At 35.8% G+C, this 18310-nt stretch overlaps 3 protein-coding genes across 3 annotated transcripts; all 3 read left to right on the forward strand.

Annotated features, from left to right (window-relative positions):
* The first annotated feature begins 1378 nt into the window (after positions 1 to 1378).
* On the forward strand, positions 1379 to 4268 carry LOC112097446 (WEB family protein At2g38370-like). The gene is made up of 2 exons (XM_024182821.1): positions 1379 to 1718; positions 2340 to 4268. Exons 1-2 carry the CDS (start codon positions 1548 to 1550, stop codon positions 3876 to 3878), a joined length of 1710 nt encoding a protein of 569 aa, XP_024038589.1. The 5' UTR covers positions 1379 to 1547; the 3' UTR covers positions 3879 to 4268.
* A 966-nt stretch (positions 4269 to 5234) lies between these two features.
* LOC18039632 (prosaposin) lies at positions 5235 to 8610 on the forward strand. The gene is made up of 6 exons (XM_024182757.1): positions 5235 to 5460; positions 6282 to 6377; positions 6725 to 6921; positions 6997 to 7194; positions 7926 to 7985; positions 8145 to 8610. Exons 2-6 carry the CDS (start codon positions 6287 to 6289, stop codon positions 8310 to 8312), a joined length of 714 nt encoding a protein of 237 aa, XP_024038525.1. The 5' UTR covers positions 5235 to 5460; positions 6282 to 6286; the 3' UTR covers positions 8313 to 8610.
* A 5453-nt stretch (positions 8611 to 14063) lies between these two features.
* Positions 14064 to 16890, forward strand: LOC18039633 (CBL-interacting protein kinase 2). Its single transcript, XM_006429485.2, has 2 exons — positions 14064 to 14363; positions 14892 to 16890. The coding sequence occupies exon 2, from the start codon at positions 15287 to 15289 to the stop codon at positions 16703 to 16705; it is 1419 nt and encodes a 472-aa protein (XP_006429548.1). The 5' UTR covers positions 14064 to 14363; positions 14892 to 15286; the 3' UTR covers positions 16706 to 16890.
* The last annotated feature ends 1420 nt before the right edge of the window (positions 16891 to 18310 follow it).

Here is an 18310-nt window from a genome sequence, read left to right on the forward strand (position 1 = left end):
GTCCCTGGAGTTGTGTATTTCATTCTTTTTTTTTTAAATGATAAATAAATATTTATATTAATCAAACAATCTCATTTGTAATAAACAAGGCAACAAGCAAGATTAAGAGAGTATAAATTATATTTGAATCTCTCTATAAGCCGATTGAATTTCTATTTCTTAAAAAAAAAACAAAAATTGTAATTGTAAAGTTTGATTTTAAGTTGTTTTGCAACGGCACCATACGTTGCTCATCTTTTACCCTAAAAGATAACAACTGCAACGGTCACCCAATGATGGTGTGTTTGGAGAAAGGGGAAAGGAGAAAGCAAAGAGTAAAGTCAGGGGTGAGCCTCACTCAACTTACTTAACTAATGACAACTTGTACACGTGCCGCGAATCTACAGCTTGACTATCACCAGGATTGGTACTGTCGTTCTCGATCTCACCAAATTTCACTGTTGAGCTTGAGCCACGCTACATACTCAGCCATACGGAGCTGGCTAAGTTACAGATTCTGTAACATACAGATCCAACTTAGCCAGCTCCTGATTGATTAGCTAGCTACGAAACAAAAACAATTGCATGCTTTTTCTCCATATGCAGGACAGGTGTGGTGCATGCATTGGGTGCGTATGTTACTACAGAATCTGTAACATAGCAACCTCCCTTAGCATACTTACTAATTCACTTATTAGGATCCTTTTAAGTTTTAACACAAATTTTGTTTGTGCAGTAATATCAGAATGTCGTAAATAATACCCATTTTTCATTTTATTTAATTTTTTATTATGAAAACTTAAATCTCAACAATATTAGGGGGAAAAAAAAACCAAGCTAACTGGCTGCTTTCTTAAAATAGTTCTCGAAACTCAAAAAATATTAAGAAAAGAATAATATTAAAGGTCTCGATATTTAAATTTTAATTTTAATTTTAATTAACGTGTTATTTATTAAATTAAATAATAAATAATTTTATATTTACCATTCAATAAATAAGTCACGCGTAACATTGAAAGTCAAAACTGTAATATTATATCTTCCACAATAAAGAAAAACGATCGCATCTCTTCCGTATTTTCCGATGTCCAAAGTGGATCCCACCACAGTCCACATGCCCGTTAGACACATTAATGATTAAACCCTATTATTTCTAGCAGTTGATATTCGCCCGGCAGTGGGACCCACATAGTATTGTCCTGTCTCGTACCTGACTTGTCACTTGTTTCTTAAGTATCCTCTTTCCGTCAGGGGTAAAATTAGAAAGGCTTATTTCCTCCGTCTGTCGCAGTTACATTCAGAAAATATTTGCAAACGTTGCGGACATTTCAGTAAATTCCTAAGAGAAAAATCAAACGGATACTTGGTCTTTTAAGTTCACTTCCCACTCCCTTTATTCCGACCCTCCATGACACACTCACTCCCCCAAGTGTGCAGTTTCTGTACAGTAACGGATCAGAAACTCTCGCCATTATCAATCATCCACCACATTTTTTTTTGTTTGCAATCAATCTTTACTTCCAACTTCTGAACTTATTGCTCTGCTGTAGCTAGTTTTGCTTTCGTCGATGGCTGAAACCCTAGATTCGAGTTCTAATATGGAGCACAAACACTTTGAAGTTGGTGTGAGAGCTGAGATCGATACGTCGGCGCCGTTTGAGTCCGTTAAAGAAGCCGTTAGTCGTTTCGGTGGAATCGGTTACTGGAAGCCCTCTCAACATAAACTCTCTGAACCTGAGGTTTGACTTTCTCTATCTTTTGTCTCTTTTTTATTGTTACCTCGGAAGCAATTTTTCTTCTTCTAGTTGATTGTGGTCTGTTATGAAGAATGCGATTCAACGATTTGCGAAACAATGTTGCCAGTATAAAATTTTTGTTAACCAATTACCCCCTTAAGGCTGATTCCGCAAGGGGTTCTTATAATTCAGTTGACTGATTTACTTTGCCTGAGGAGTGAAGTAACATTTCAATAATTGTGTGTGGTCGGACCGTAGCTTTCTTTAGCCGCAATAAAGAGAAACTTCGGAGCCTTGTATTTCTTTTGGCTTGGTGACTCTTCGATTCTGCTTCTACTGAGGCATTTTCGTGCAAAACTTGCCTCAGATGGGTCGTATGTGCCAATAAATGTACGCTTGCCCTAATTGTTGGTGTTTTCGGTTTTCCTACATTGTACCTATGTTTGTCATTGGAAGATGCTTTATGTCGCTCGTAGAGCCCCTCAGAGAAGCTAGAAGTTTACTTTGTCATTTCCTTCACATAATAAAAATATTCGGCTTGGTATCTTGTATTACATTTGCATTTGTAGATGTTTGATTTTCAGATTACTTGATTGTGTGCTGAGAAGTTTCTGTTGTTGGCAGCATGACATGGAAGAAGTTGATATTGGAAATGTGGAGGAGCAAGCATCCCTGTTGGAGAAGGACTTGATTCTGAAAGAAAGAGAAACACTGGAAGTCTTAAAAGAGCTGGAAGCAACTAAAATGATTGTTGAAGAATTAAAATTGAAACTACAGAAAGAAGCATCCGAGGTAAATGCGACACTTGAGTCAAAGTCAGCTAACGAGAATGTGGCAGCTGATTTGAATTCTGGTAATGAGAATATGCCACCTGTGCTGAAAGAAGTACAAAAGGATAACCATGAAAGTCTTGAGGGTGCCAGTCACAACTTGGTGGGAGGTTTAAACACCCATCCGTCTTCAGTTCCAGGTTTAATCTTAATGGAACTGAAACAGGCTAAGTTGAACCTTTCCAGGACTACTACTGATCTCGCTGACATTCGAGCTTCTGTTGAATCTGGTAACAAGAAATTAGAGAAGGAGAGACTTTCACTTGAGAAAACCCGCGAAAGATTGAGTCTGAATTCCTCAAAGGTATCATCTCTTGAGGAAGAGCTAAAGCAAACAAGACTGAAGCTACAATTGGCAAAAGATGCTAATGGTTCGGATGATACCAATACCATGGATATTTCATGGGAGCTCCAAAGGCTGAGTTCTGAGGCAGAGGAATTCAAAAAAATGGGAGATGCAGCAAGATCGGAAGTTTTGAGAGCAGTATCTGAGATTGAACAGACCAAAACTAAGATTAAGACAGCTGAGATGAGATTGGTTGCTGCGAGAAAGATGAAGGAAGCAGCTAGGGCAGCAGAAGCTGTTGCTGTTGCAGAGATCAAGGCTTTATCGTACAGTGATGGCTTGTCTGGAGTTCTCTCACCAAAACCCGAAGGAGTAGTAACTCTTACCTATGAAGAATACTCGTCGCTGACCTGCAAGGCTCAAGATGCCGAGGAACTTTCTAAGAAGAGAGTGGTGGATGCTATGATTCCGGTTGACGAGGCAAATGTTTCAAAAATGGAAATTTTAAAAAAGGTGGAGGAAGCCACCGAAGAAATCAAAACTAGCAAGATGGCATTGGAAGAAGCTCTAAACAGAGTAGAAGCTGCAAATAGGGGGAAGCTGGCAGTGGAGGAAGCTCTTCGCAAATGGAGATCTGAAAATGGGCAGAAGAGACGTTCTGTCCACAATTCAACCAAGTTTAAGAATTCTTACCCATCTCACCATCGGAAAGATTCACATCTGCGTGATGTAAATGGACTGAATATGGTCAGCGATGGGCCAACTCCCACTCTGAAGCCAACCTTATCAATAGGGCAGATCCTTAGCAGGAAGCTTCTTCTTCCGGAAGAGATTGAGATGGCAGAAAAAGGCACTGGGAAGAGAAAAGTATCTTTAGGCCAAATTCTCAGCAAACAAAATGGGGATACTCCCTCTTCTCAGACGGCTGAGAAGGAAAATTGTCGCAAGCAATTCTCTGGAAAGAGGAAGAAGTTCGGGTTTGCTCGATTCTCACTGCTCTTGGCAAAGCAAAACAAGAAAAAGAAGCCAACTTTAAACTTGAGATAATGCAATGAGTGGATACTCCCTCTTCTCGGACGGCTGAGAAGGAAAATTGTCGCAAGCAATTCTCTGGAAAGAGGAAGAAGTTCGGGTTTGCTCGATTCTCACTGCTCTTGGCAAAGCAAAACAAGAAAAAGAAGCCAACTTTAATCTTGAGATAATGCAATGAGTGGCCTTCCTTAGCTTTCAATCAGCTCTAACTTCTAGTTTTCCTTACTGTTTCTGCTTTATCTTTCCTGGGAGATGTTATCCTGGTCTGTTAGGATGTTTATGATATTTATGACCTTGACCTTGAGATTGTTATCTAAACATTAGCCTACTTATGATATTGTACTGGGGTTGTTCTTTTCATGTAATGGCTATGACTAGATTATATATATTTTATGTCTGTAAGAAAAAGATATCGATATAGTGATCTTGATGATGATTGTTTTCAAAGTCCATGTATTCTGTAATTTTCAAATATTTCAAATTAGAATTGAATTCAGGGATGGACAACCAAGGCCTAAATTCTCTCGAAGTGGAAGCATTAAGCAGATCAAACGTGGCTGGTGGGTTAATGATTGTTGATTTATTGCCTTAATGAAGTGTATGCTAATCTGCACCGCATTCGGAATGCTGGTAATTTTTAAATAACGATGAAAGAGCGGAAAGCAGAAGCAGAAACACAACGTTTAAGTGTTCAAAACGAAAGCTCCAACGTCCTTGTCATTGGTCCAAAGTAGGGTTGACCCCGGGTGCGGGTATCGCAATGCCCGGACCGTCCGGATGTAATTTTTAGACGTCCGGGACGGATTTTAATTTAGGTACCATGGATTTTATATATTTTTTAATATTATATATGTACAGTTTTTTATTTTTTTATTTTATAAATTTTGAATTTATTTCAATAAAATTTGACATGAAAATATAAACTTTAAATATTTAAAACTTTAGATATGTATAATACATGAGTCAAATAAATATAAATACTTAAAATAATATATATTTTATAATAAAATGCTCAAGATTGGCCCGGTTTCATTACCCAATCCATAACGAACAGGTTTGGTTCGGTCCGAATCAGGTGAGTATTTTTGCCATCCTCCAAAGCATGATACAATCAATAATTAGAGAATCTTCAACTGTTGCAACAAAACATGTTAATTATCAAGTATCTATTTATTTTAATAATTTTTTTACAGTCAACGAATTGATAAAAAGGAGAGGAAAAAACAATAAAAATCTTCTTTTTGTTGCTTATATATATATGGCTCGTAATATTCTTTAATTCATCTCTTATTGGTGTTTTATTTTTCAAGTTGGAGGTTTAGCTCATCTATTCCTAGTCACTCTGTACCATCGGTGCATGATTTAAGCCTTCCACTCTGATCCCGACACGTAAGCGAGCTTGTAGAATTGTAGAAACATTGCAGTTCTGCTCACCGCAGAGAAGTGGAACCCTCACATGCAGATAACTTCAGAAAAGCGACAGAGCAAAGCAGCACAATTCAACGCAGTTCGTTTTAACCCACACAACACTCAACGCAGGAAATCAGTTCCCCGTCTCTCTGTTTGTCCTATAGATATCGGCAAATCTTCTACCAAGGTAATCTTTTAATCATCTTCGCTCCTTAATTTCAATATTCGAATTTATATCTGTTCGGAAATAAAGACAAGAAATAAACATAAATGAAAGTTTTGGATCTCATAATCGCCTATCAAAGTTTCAGCTGCCAAACGGATCGTTTGTTCTTCTTTTTCCTCTTTCAGCCGCAATCTCTTTATTTATTTTTTCCTCCGGTTTAGGTATATAGTTGCTGTTGCTGTTGCTGTTACTGTTACTATTACTATATTTAGAGATTAGTTAATTTTTTATTTTTTGGATTTTCTCTTGAGTCTGAGTTTAGCCATGCTTCAATAAGTTGCTAAACAATTGTTTTAGTTTCTATTGTTAAGATTTTTTTGCGATGATGAGTAAATTTAGAATTTAAAATCAGAATATACGGCGATGCAAAAGCATCAAGTTATTTAGTTATTTCAGAAAGGCTAGGCTTTATTTTGTCGCTTGGCTAGGTATAAGGAGCTCCTTTAATTTTCGAGGCTGGTACAGTGCAAATCCAGTTTAGTTATTTTGAAGCTTATTGATTATTATGAATGGAATGTTATATGTATAGGAATAGTCTAGTGATCTAGGGGGTGATGTATTCAATTCAAGGGGAGATACAAAACTGCACCATGAGTACAGTAGCTGGTTGAAGTTTTTCACTGGATTATTTATATATCTGTGTTTCTTATGTTTCTAAAATAGGTTTAACCAATTGTAGTCTACCCTATAGGTTTGGTCAGACAAGGTTTACATTTTTATTCTGAAAGTTTGTTAAATATACCATTAAGAGGTTTTGACGCTTCTTTTAAATGGTTGTTCAGGTACCATGGAAAGGAGAGTTGGGCTGTTGTTTCTTTTTCTGATGGGTGCTTGCTGTGCTTGTGATGCCCGACAACTGGGAGAACCTGAGTTATCTGGTAAGAATAGGGACTCAGTTATATCAAGCAAGTTTTCAGTGATTCCAGATACTTTAATTTTCTCTGTTTCTCGTTCTCTCTGTGCGCTGGTCACATATTACTCCTTTTTGTTTATTGGATGAGAACAAGTTTGGGGGATGGATGTTACCTATGTAAAACGGCTATTGCCTTCTAAAAGGATGCTTGTTTGCTCCTTCAAACTTTTATATACTTGCTAAAATGTTGCCTTCAAATGATTTCTTATTTGCAATTTTTTGAATTTGTAGGAATGCATTTTGCATTTTGAAGTAAAAGATCTTGTTATGTTAAAAATACATGGTGTGTTGATATTATGGCTGCCTTTTCAGTCTTGCAGGTAAGCAAGCATGAGCAAGAGAAGGAAAGCCAACCTGTTGAAAATTTTGGCCGGAATGAAAATCTGTGCACGTTGTGTGAGGAATTTACTGCCAAGGCAGTTGATTACTTTGCTGAAAACAAAACCCAAACTGAGATCATTAACTTGCTTCACTCGTCATGCTCCCATTTGCATTCTTTCGAGGAGGAGGTAATCATCTAAGTTTAGGATATTGTTTGGATTTTAATTGGTGAATCATTTATATTCTTCTTTTCTTGAGCACAGTGCATCAGTGTAGTGGACTATTATGTTCCTCTCTTCTTCTTGGAGATCTCCACCATACAACCTGCGGATTTCTGCCAAAAGTTCAACCTCTGCCAACGTGTGGCAATTTTTTCTTCACAACTTCGGGAAGATAGCTGTGAGCTTTGTCACCATACTGTTTCAGAAGTTTTAACCAAATTGAAAGATCCTGACACACAGGTTTGTTATGTCATCATTAGCCATAAAAAGGAAAGTGATATCAAATAATTTCTTGCTATTTAAGCTGCAGTTTTTTTCTATTTCTGCTGCCTATTCACTTATGGCCTTTGAAATTCATAAGCATGGGGCTTTGAAACTCCTGACGACTATTGGATTTATGAGTTGCGGAGACTTTTAATGTGCTCTAGAAATTTTGTTCAGCGAAATAAAAGTAATAAAATCATGAGAAGAACAACCCTGTAAAGCATGCTAGACAATTATGATAGTCAGTTTTCTGGTTTCATAGCCATGCATTTATTTATCCTATATAATTATACCTTTGGTGTGCATGGGATTGATGAAAATCATTTTAACCATGCAAAACTTCGAAAGAGTAAGGAAGGCAGTGTATGAGCATGCAGTAGTCAGGCATTTTGTCATGCATTAAGAATATTGCCACAATGTTACGGTTAATTTTATATGGTAAGAGGGGGAAAAAAGGCTTATCTTTGTTGCTCCTCTGTTGGTTTTCAGTATGCATGATTCATTCTGGTTATTTCTGCAAAAAATTCAGTGATGTGTTGTGATTTAGCTATCCTGTTCAGAGAAAAATTGTATCATGTAGCTTAGTAGCTATCTCTAGGAATATATCTGGAGATGTGTCACAGAGTTGCATTACACAAAAATAATTTTATCCAAGAAGTTATTCGTGTTGCAAGGGAGCCTACTTATGCTCTTTTTATTTCATTCAGCTAGAGATAATCGAGGTGCTCTTGAAGGCATGTAATTCTGTGGACAAGTTTGCAAAAAAGGTGAGAGCAATCAAAGAAATTGGATGAAATATGGCACATCTACTTCTCAAAATAGAGATTTCAATGAATTGTAGATATGACAAATTTTGAGGATAGATATGCTTAAAGTCATTTTCGAGTAGATAGCTAAATAGATAATTTATCCTAATATCTTGGCAGTGCAAAAAGTTGGTTTTTGAATACGGGCCTCTGATCCTTGCCAACACAGAGCAGTTTCTGGAAACAACAGATATATGCACCATTCTCCATGCCTGTAAGTCGTCTACATCTACAGCCGATGCTAATGATGCGGCAGCAGGGGTGGTACATGTATTGGCGGATTCATAATTGTGGTAAAGCCAACATTCGTGGAATGAGAAGTACGCTACACTCTTCGTCAACACTGTTGTAATATTATTGTACTCGAGAAAATGTTTGTACAATTATGAAACTATGATGACATGACGATGTTTCAAGTCTCAACCTACTTTGTAAAGAATGTGCTATTTGCGTGTTCACGCCCGAGTATGCGATGCACGAACTGTAAGTTGGCTTGGCTTATCTCTGGAACTATAAAGGAGCCGGTGATCGGATTTGTTTCAAATAAAAAAAAAACAACAAAAGTTGAAACATGATTGTTTAGGCATTGCGAGACCCAACAGTGAACAAAGAAGTGGAAGAAACGAAAAAGGATTAAACGAGAAGTTGTTCCATATATATTTGAGCTATGCGGTAAATTGAGAGTTACCTTATTGCAGTTAGGTGAACAGCGAATTCTCTAATAATTATGGCATGCGATTATCAATTCAAAAAACATTTGAGCGAGCAGTGTAATTTGTAAAAAAAATTTGGGAGTTGATGGTAATTAACCCAAAAATAGCAAAACTCGACACGTCTTACTATCGTCGTCGCTGTCGGGTCGGGGCTCCACCTTTTGTGGAGGGATATAATTTTTTTTTTTTTACCGAGGATCAATGCAACGGGATATCGCGCACATGTCAAATTTGAGTAACTAGAAGTGCAATTATTCATAATTATTTGATTATGGAGGGGTAAACCCAAAAAAAGGGCAAAAGAGAAGGACAAACACTCTCGCTACATCACCTCAGCGTGATAAAATTGAATGTGGAGTTTACACGTATGAAGCCCATAACCTTCCTTGAACTTTCCTATCAAATGTTCTTATTATTACCCATTTGAATCAAAAGTCTCCGTCAATTTTTTAACTTCCACCACATGGAAAATTGAAACGCGGCCAACAGCTCTCTCTTAGCGTGAAAAGTCATCGCAATCATAAAAGGCCAAATGGATTTGCTGCCTTTCACTCTCTTACGCCCCCTCCCTTGAATCTCTGCACGTTCATGATAAGCACAAACTTGAGAATCGATACGTCTAATGTACTTGTTTGTATTTGTAAATGAACAGAATTTTCACAGTCCTTATCTGGATTAAACTTAGGCGCGTTTTAAATGTAAATCTGAATTTGAAATACAGTTTTGAATTAAAGCATAGTAACATTATATTTTAAAGTAAGTGAACACTTGTTCCATACTAAATAATTTTCATACCTATTTTATTTATATTTTAGACATCGGTGTCAGATTTTAAATTCGCATGTTAAAATTAACAGACGGTCGGTTCCTAATAATTTTAATACCTATTTTATTTACATCTTGGCAACAAATTATTTGAAGCATGTGTAATTTTCATACCTAATTTAGGGTGAGTTTGGGATTGAAGTTGGGCAACTGTAACTTAAAAGTTACAGCAGTACTAAAATGTTTGGTAAACACTAACTGCTGTAACTCACAAGCTATATTAATATAATTTTTCACTTGTATAATGAAAAATCTATTATATCTTTAATAATTTTATCAAACTTATTATTTAAAATTTATATTTACTACATATTATTAATTTTTATTTCATAATCACAACTTTTTTTCCACAGCAGCTGTCGTTTAAAAGTTACAGCATCTCAATCCCAAACGAACCCTTAAGATTACTCAATACTTGGCAAACAAGTGGCAGCGCATGTGAAAAATATGTCAAAAAAATAGACACCAATTTTATATCATTTCATTATTCCATTTTAATTTAAAACCCTCCAAGCAAAAGCTGGAACTATATTAGGTCGCAATAGCAAAATTATTGCTCGAAGACTTGCTTAAATTATAAAAAAGTATTTGTCAGTAACCACAAAATATCGGTTGATAATCTGTTGCCGGTTATGGAAGCAAGCTATCTCAATTCTCATTCACATTCACAGTCTCATGGGACATTATTAATCGTTGAAGATGAAGTTAATATTTATATGTGCAAATGCTAGCACTACGCGTACTACATGACAAAATTAACTAAATCCAAACCCAAAATGATTCCAAATAGTTTTTCTATGTTCAAAAATGAATCTCTGACGCTATTTATTCCATTTAATTTTGTCATTTTTTTTCCTTGAATATCTGTAAGGGAAATAATAAAGAACTTTAATTGTGTTAGACGGCTCAAGATTGAAACAGATAGTTTGTATGCCACTCAAATGTTGGCCAACCGTTAGTGCTCACCAATGAGTTCTCCTCTCTTATTTATGGTATTAAGGAGTATCTCAATAAGAATTGGTAGGTTTCTATCTCGCACGTATATAGAGAGGCGAACTCTGTTGCAGATTACATGGCGAACCTTGTTTTTTCTTTGTCCATTGGCCTTAATTTGTACCATAATCCTCTAATTGGGGTTAGTTTACTTCTTCTATATGACCTTTACGGGATTGCTACCCCTCAGTTTGTTGTTCTCTAGCTCTTGATTGAACCTCAGTTTATAAAAAAAAAAAAAAACTCTAATTGTGACACAATAGTAACAAGAATAACGACTAAATTATATGGTGTTAATTAAAAATAATATTAACTTTTTACATAAAAATTATTGAACAGACTTTAAAAGGAATTCCAGGAGGCCCCAGTGACAATTTTAAAAATCCCCTGCTTTGATAGAGAAATTAATCCAGAATGAAATGATTTTGAAGATCGTTTCATTAATAAAAAGCCTTCTCCTACTTTTGAATAGACAAAACAATAACTTTATGTGAGAGTAGAAATCCCAAAAAGAGAATTGAGAATTTTTCTGATAAGGAATCAAGGTGGGTTTCTTGGAGATGAAAAATCCACCCTATTTTTTAATTAGCACTATAACACTATAGAGCACTACGGTTATTTTTTTGTTATTGGGTGAAAACATTCGATTCGGATATCAATTTTCTATTTGTATTGTTTCTAAGCTAAAAACTTTGCTTGCGACTGAAGTGAAAATATTTTTTTTCTCCCATTTATTTGAACCGATCATACATACTCCCCAAATTTAGTCCCTAAAGTTAAGCGTAAACCAGTTGTCAATCGATTTTCATATTTTCAACATTATTTGAAAAATCTCTGCTTTTGCTTATGTAAGTATTAATTTTTTTTTTTAAGGAAAAAAAATTGGTGTAGGATGGTAAACATCATTATCGTTGCTCTCGAGATTAATAAAAAAAATAGCTTTTTCCCCCAAAAATTGTAATATTTAATATCAACAGAAGTAATCATTGACGATAGTTTAATGATTGGCCTCATACAGTGCGTGTGCAAAGACTAAGGTTTGATTTTGTAGGAATGCATTTAATTTCAAATGAAATGCGACCCCGTATATGATAAATATACTGTAGAAAGAAAAAAAGTAAGAATAGTAGATATGTTTCAAGTCATTTTCTTAATGTATAAAAATGAAATGACAATTTGTTTATAACCCTAGGTATTAAAGATACGTTTACCCAAATATCGTTTTAGAAAAATAGTATGATTTTGTATGTTGTGTAATTAAAAATTCTTAATTTGGCAAAAGCCACAAAACGAAAATTGCCCACCATTCTCTACGACCAATTTAATTTTTTTTTTTCATTTTCTATTTTTTTTTTGTTATTATTATATTAACCAACAACCAACAATAATTGTAGGGCACTTTTTAGAATTTGTAATGTGCCTTCACTAGTGGAGTATTGAGATTATCAATGATCCAATTAATTGAAACGAAAAGACAAGATATTTAACATTATTTAATTTTTGTAATATTAATTAAAGCAAATTGTCTTGCAGAGAGATTTTTTTTTTTAAAGTTTTTGAGCTTTTAAAAAGACATTTTTTTTTTTTAAAAAAAATAAAGGTGGCTTAGCGTATAGCAACCTTTGGCCAAGTCTTAGATCGGCTAAGTCTTAGATCATCCTTCACCTGTTGTGACCTTCAACTTCAAGAATCGTTTAGAATAAATTTTATTTTCTTGCTAGCGGCAGGTGAATAGCTATTGAACTTAAATTTTATTTTACTTGAACAACAATTAAAAATATGAAGACCTGAAGGTGATTATATTAGGCGAAATCATATATATATACGATAACAAGCACTATTTATCATATAGATAATTTAAGATATACATTAGTTAAGATAACGTACATTTGCTTACCTTTGAGTAGGGTTAATATATTTAAACTCTTAGATTATAATCTTAATATTTTTTCATTTAACACCTTTTTTTTTTTCCTTTCAATGAATATGAGATGTCGTACTCCAAATTGATCTTCGAAGATTAATTCCCTTAAATTTAAAGCCAAAATATAACATTTTCTTTTGGTGCTGTCACTTTTATTTCTTAGTCAAGGATTCGTCGAATGTTTTGGGAACAAGCTTATTCTTGCTCGAACCAAACTTATTACAGGATGTTTGGTACACAGTGCAAAAAAAAAGGTCAGCTCCTACTCCCAAATCTTTTTAGAAAAAAATGTATCATAACAAAATATTAAGAATCTTAACATTTGAGTTATAAATTCAACCAACATCTATAATTGCCACATCAAGTTACACGTTAGTAAATAATTATATTAGAGGAGCTTAATGGCATGCAATACCTAACTTTGGGTGCAAAAGTTCACGTCCCAATTTTATACTAAGACTTTTTCTGCACAATTTATTAAAAAAAATATTTATTAGAGTCAAATTAATATTTAAATAATAAAACCCTTGGCGTTAATCATTTTATTATAACTTTCAGACACGATCCCACATATTTTGAGGGAACAAAAGAGAATATATCTCGAAAGCACAATAATTTATATCCAAAAAGATTTCTCTCATTTCAATGTTCTTAAAATAAAGTAAAAAATCCTACTAATGTCCTATTTACCATTGAAGTACCTATCTTATAAACTACAGTTGCAATGAAAAAATATCGTAATTATAAAATAAAAATCAATAATATACAATAAATAAAGTTCTTTTTATCATATAAGTAGCGATTAAATCAATTTCGATTCAAAGTCATGACAACTAAGATTTATCGAATACTTAAGTATTGTATCGTTTAAATTAGAGTCGTCAGTCGCTCAATCGCAATAGTAGAGAGGGCTAAGTACGAATAATATAATGAACAACCTGGGTAGTTGGAAAGGGTAATAATGTAATTTTACTATGACATCCCGATATCACACATTCGGACTGCTTATTACAACGGGAAGGATCGACGAGACTGGCCGGACAGGGAGAACTCCAGAATCTTGATACCGCGACAAACAAACAAACAAAGATTTTGACAGACGAACCAAACTAAGGAAGTGAAGTAAAAAGAATTTTTGGCTACCTATTACCTAACGTGGGGCGTGGCATCATCGTAAATGATTAAATGCCACGTGTATGGTTATAAAAGCAGTTGACGCCTGTCAGATACGACTGCGCATACAGTAGTAACTGATGAAGGTATCACCCGAATCTAGACCGAGACTTTGCTTTCATAGGTGGCGCGTCCTAATTGGCTGCTGTTACGAGTCTTTTTGATTGCCCGTTGTCGGACGAAGCTTCATCGTATAGCCGGCGTTGCTTCCAAAATAACAATAAATAATAAGGAAAGCAGTAAAAATAAAAATGATGAGAAGCAAGCAAACATGGTAAATTAAGATATCACTCAAAATTTTGTTAAAAATAAATAATTAAAAAAATGCCTCGCTGGAATGTAATCGTGATTAACATGCTATAAATTCAGTACGATATTCTTCCGAGGAAGAGATAACGATGACAGTAAATTACAGACTGGCCCTACGTTAACAAGCGATAAGGGAGAGTGGCAGTTGCGTAAATTCCAGAAACGAGCAGTAACTGACGCCCAAAAATCGATTATAAAATTAAGCGTAATTCATAATAATAGACTCTGTGGGCTCAGCAGAATATAAACCGGGGGTGGTAACGCTTCGGGGTTTCAATTCGATTTCAACTCAGAGCCTTTTCAGCTGGGCTCATCATTCTCGCTCTCGCCTCTCATTCTCATCTTCTCCCCTCCACTCCTTCCTTACAGACAGATCTCAATCACCACTCGAGAGCCGAGACGGTACCGTTTCTTTCCCTTTCTCTCTCTTTTCTTTTACCCGTTTCTTTTCTTTCTTTTTTTCTCTTTTTCAAAAGACTGACTTTTACTGATTTGAGTTGCTTTTGTTTTGTGTTCGTATTCTCTGTTATTATTATTATTTTTTTTTGTGTTTATACGTGAATTTGTTGAATTTTCTCAATTACGTTGATTTCAAGAGTTCAATGTGAGAAACATTATTTAGAATTTTGTTCGCAATTGTAAAAGATCTAAAGTGGTGATGATTTTTTTTTTTCACGATATTCATTTTTTAATGAAGAAGAATTGGAAATTTCGAGTCCTTTTAAACCGCTTACAATTGTTTCTTGCTTTTAGTTTCAATATCTATTATCTAGGCGGTTCAAAGAAACATCTTTAGAATTCAGTAACAGTATCATATCACTGGCCTCCAGCTGTCCAGCATGTAATTAAATTTCCCATTTTTAAATTTTAATGTTTCGTGGCTACAATAAAATCAATTAGCTAATTCTGATTGTTTTATTCCTTTTTCAGGTTAGTGCCTCGGATTTTAGGTGCCGGATTTAATATTTTGAAACATAACTGGCGTGCTTCTATAGTTTATAACAAAGCCAGGGAATGCTGAAAGATGTGTTTGGAAGTCGAAAATTACTTCTCTGAAGTTACAGAAGTTTTGGCTCCGTTTGAGCTTGACTTCTTTATACTTGATGAGACTCAACGTCTAGTAGGCAGCCCGTTGCAGTTCCCAACTCAAATATTCTCTATGTCTAGAAATTTGAGAAAACGTGTCATGTTAAAGTATGATGTCTGTGAAGATGGTTAGGCCCTTTGTGTTCTAGAAATCAATTCTTGTCTTTAGTTTGCCTATATTATCTGTATTGCGCTATTGGGTAAGTAGCTTTTGTTGTGTATAAAAATTATAGTTTGGGATGGAGAACAAAGGGAGTATATTGATGCAACGGTATGAGTTAGGGAGATTACTTGGCCAAGGAACCTTTGCCAAGGTTCACTATGCAAGGAATCTTAAAACTGGCATGAGTGTGGCCATTAAGATTATTGACAAGGAGAAGGTCTTGAAGGTTGGGATGATTGATCAGATTAAGCGGGAAATTTCTGTCATGAGACTGGTTAGACATCCTAACGTGGTGGAGCTTTATGAGGTTATGGCGAGCAAAACCAAGATTTACTTTGTGATGGAGTATGTTAAAGGTGGTGAGCTTTTCGGCAAGGTAGCCAAAGGAAAGCTCAAGGAGGATGCTGCCAGGAAATATTTTCAACAGCTGATCAGTGCTGTTGATTACTGCCACAGTAGAGGTGTGTGTCATCGGGATCTGAAGCCTGAAAATCTTCTGTTGGATGAGCATGGGAATCTGAAGGTTTCAGATTTTGGATTGAGTGCACTTGCTGAATCTAAGCATCAAGATGGGCTGCTCCATACAACCTGCGGTACCCCTGCTTATGTTGCTCCAGAAGTTATCAACAGAAGAGGTTATGATGGTTCGAAAGCTGATATATGGTCATGTGGGGTGATCTTGTATGTTCTACTGGCTGGCTATCTCCCGTTCCATGATTCAAATCTTATGGAAATGTATAGGAAGATTGGTAAGGCAGAGTTTAAGTTTCCTAACTGGTTTGCCCCTGAAGTGCGGAGGTTGCTGTCAAAGATCTTGGACCCAAATCCAAATACAAGGATATCCATGACCAAAATAATGGAAAATTCTTGGTTCCGCAAGGGATTAGTGAAGCCCATTATTTCCGAAACAGAAGAGAAAGAACGGGCCCCTGTGGATGCTGATGCAGCTTTTAGTCCGAGTGGAAGTACAAATACTGTTGCAGAGTCAAAGAATGAATTGGCAAAGCCTTGCAACTTGAATGCATTTGATATCATCTCCTTCTCTGCAGGCTTTGACTTGTCTGGCTTATTTGAGGAGAGAGAGAAAAGGAAGGAAGTGCGATTTACATCCAATAAGCCTGTTTCAACCATCATCTCGAAGCTGGAAGGTATTGCTAAGCTTCTCAGGCTGAAAGTGAAGAAGAAAGACGGAGGGTTGCTGAAAATTGAAGGCTCCAAGGAAGGCAGGAAAGGAGTGTTGGGCATGGATGCAGAAATCTTTGAAATCACTCCATTTTTTCACTTGGTGGAGGTGAAAAAGAGCAGTGGAGATACACTGGAGTACCAGAAGGTGATGAATCAAGAAATAAGACCGGCTCTCAAGGACATAGTTTGGACTTGGCAAGGAGAGCAGCGCCAGCAATGCCAGGAACAAGTAGCACCATTGCCGGAGCAACAGGAGCTACCGCCTTGCGATGCACACCCATTGCCTATTGCCCCTCCTCAAGACTCATAGGAATTTTATGGTTTAGAGTAATTTCTCTATCTGTTGTGTCCTGACAAGTGCAGTATGATATGTCGCACTGCTTTGTCTTTAACGGGTGTGTTAAGGCATATGGACCTAAACTATTGTTAGATTATGTAGCATGTGCCCTTGTTTTCATGCATTTCTGTTCAATCAAACTTCTCTAACTTTGTTTATATTCCCTCTTCAAGTTTGTTACTAGTTCCTGTGTGCTTTAAGTGGATAAGCCCTTCAACCCTTGGGATGGCAATTCTTCTGTTTGTTACTAGTATTCCCTCATAAGTTTTCCGATAATAAGGTGGTCAGTTTAGAACTACTGAAATACTGAGCATTAGAAGGTCGAGGATTTATTTGTTTTGCAAGGTAAATTAAAATAAAAACTAGATTTTTTTTTTTTTTCCTTAAGTTTTGTGCGGGAGTGAAAACATAATCAATGTGTGGCTCATGTGAGAACATATTCCCCATTAACTATAAATGAGGATCAACATTCTTCAACATTATTGGCTTAGAGATACTCATAGGATCCTCTAGCCAAGTGGTCTTAAAATAGTTTTATTTAGTTATCATCTAAATTTGAATTTAGGAGAATAAATAGATTTATTTAGTTATCATCTAAGTTCGAATTTAGGAGAATAAGGAAAGCTAAAAGAATCAATTTGAGATTTTACCGTTCTTTTTTTTTTTTTCTTAAACGAGAGGCATCTTTGAAATTAGTACTTGAACAAGATCAATATTGCTCGCCTAAACTTCATTCGTCTATCATGATGGTGACGATACTTATACTCGGGTCTCAGCGGCCGCAAGCTGTAAAAGAATAGTAAATAAATAGATAACAAATATCGAGGAGAATTGGGAGTTCTTCTTCACGCAAGTTTTGAAAGTCAATGACCTTGGATATTCTATTAATTGTCCGTTCATCCCGTTTTCACAATTACTAATTATTATTTTTTGTTTGGGAAAAAAAAATACAGCACACCAAAAGGAATATCAGAATCAGTCAAGGTTAGTAGGCCTGATTACGTGATGGTGTCCCCCTTTTTTTAAAAAAAATTAAAAAATCAAACATCAAAAGATCAGATGAGAGATCCTTTTAACAGTTTTACCATTTCTGCAAAATCGAGAATTGGGCAGGAGAGACTGAAAACCCTTGCGGTATTAATAAGAATGTATCAACCGTACGTGTTGAATCAATTGCTTGTGAGCGAGGCAAATTCTTGTCCTCAAAATTAGAGAAACTGATGATTTAGTACGTTGTAGAAACCATCCTATGGAACCGTACAAATCTAACCAACTAAGATTTACACTGACTTTGCATGCATTGGTTAGATTAGTTAGAATCACTGCACGTGCATCGCCTTACTCTTGGTCTTTGGACGATTTACCAACTTTGTGATACTGTCCAGAGATATTCCACAATATGCATCTTGTTTGATTTTAATTACGATTTTGCCCTTCAATAACTATGCCACCAATCAGTTGGCGAGCTGAATGATCTCCAGCAGTCTAGGAGTAAAACTTCTGACCCCTCTGGAACTAAAAGCAATCACATCATCTGAGTTTGTTTCCTAAATGCATGTTCTAAGGCAAGTAAATGTC

The sequence above is a fragment of the Citrus clementina genome, unplaced genomic scaffold (assembly GCF_000493195.1).
Source record: "Citrus clementina cultivar Clemenules unplaced genomic scaffold, Citrus_clementina_v1.0 scaffold_6, whole genome shotgun sequence".
In the NCBI taxonomy this organism is placed as follows: Eukaryota; Viridiplantae; Streptophyta; class Magnoliopsida; order Sapindales; family Rutaceae; genus Citrus; species Citrus x clementina.

Coding starts and splice junctions, on each gene's coding strand:
- LOC112097446 (XM_024182821.1), top strand. CDS start 1,548: ATGGCTGAAACCCTAGATTCGAGTTCTAATATGGAGCACAAACACTTT. Junction 1,719..2,339: donor ATAAACTCTCTGAACCTGAG/GTTTGACTTTCT, acceptor TGTTGTTGGCAG/CATGACATGGAAGAAGTTGA.
- LOC18039632 (XM_024182757.1), top strand. CDS start 6,287: ATGGAAAGGAGAGTTGGGCTGTTGTTTCTTTTTCTGATGGGTGCTTGC. Junction 6,922..6,996: donor TGCATTCTTTCGAGGAGGAG/GTAATCATCTAA, acceptor TCTTGAGCACAG/TGCATCAGTGTAGTGGACTA. Junction 7,986..8,144: donor TGGACAAGTTTGCAAAAAAG/GTGAGAGCAATC, acceptor ATATCTTGGCAG/TGCAAAAAGTTGGTTTTTGA.
- LOC18039633 (XM_006429485.2), top strand. CDS start 15,287: ATGGAGAACAAAGGGAGTATATTGATGCAACGGTATGAGTTAGGGAGA.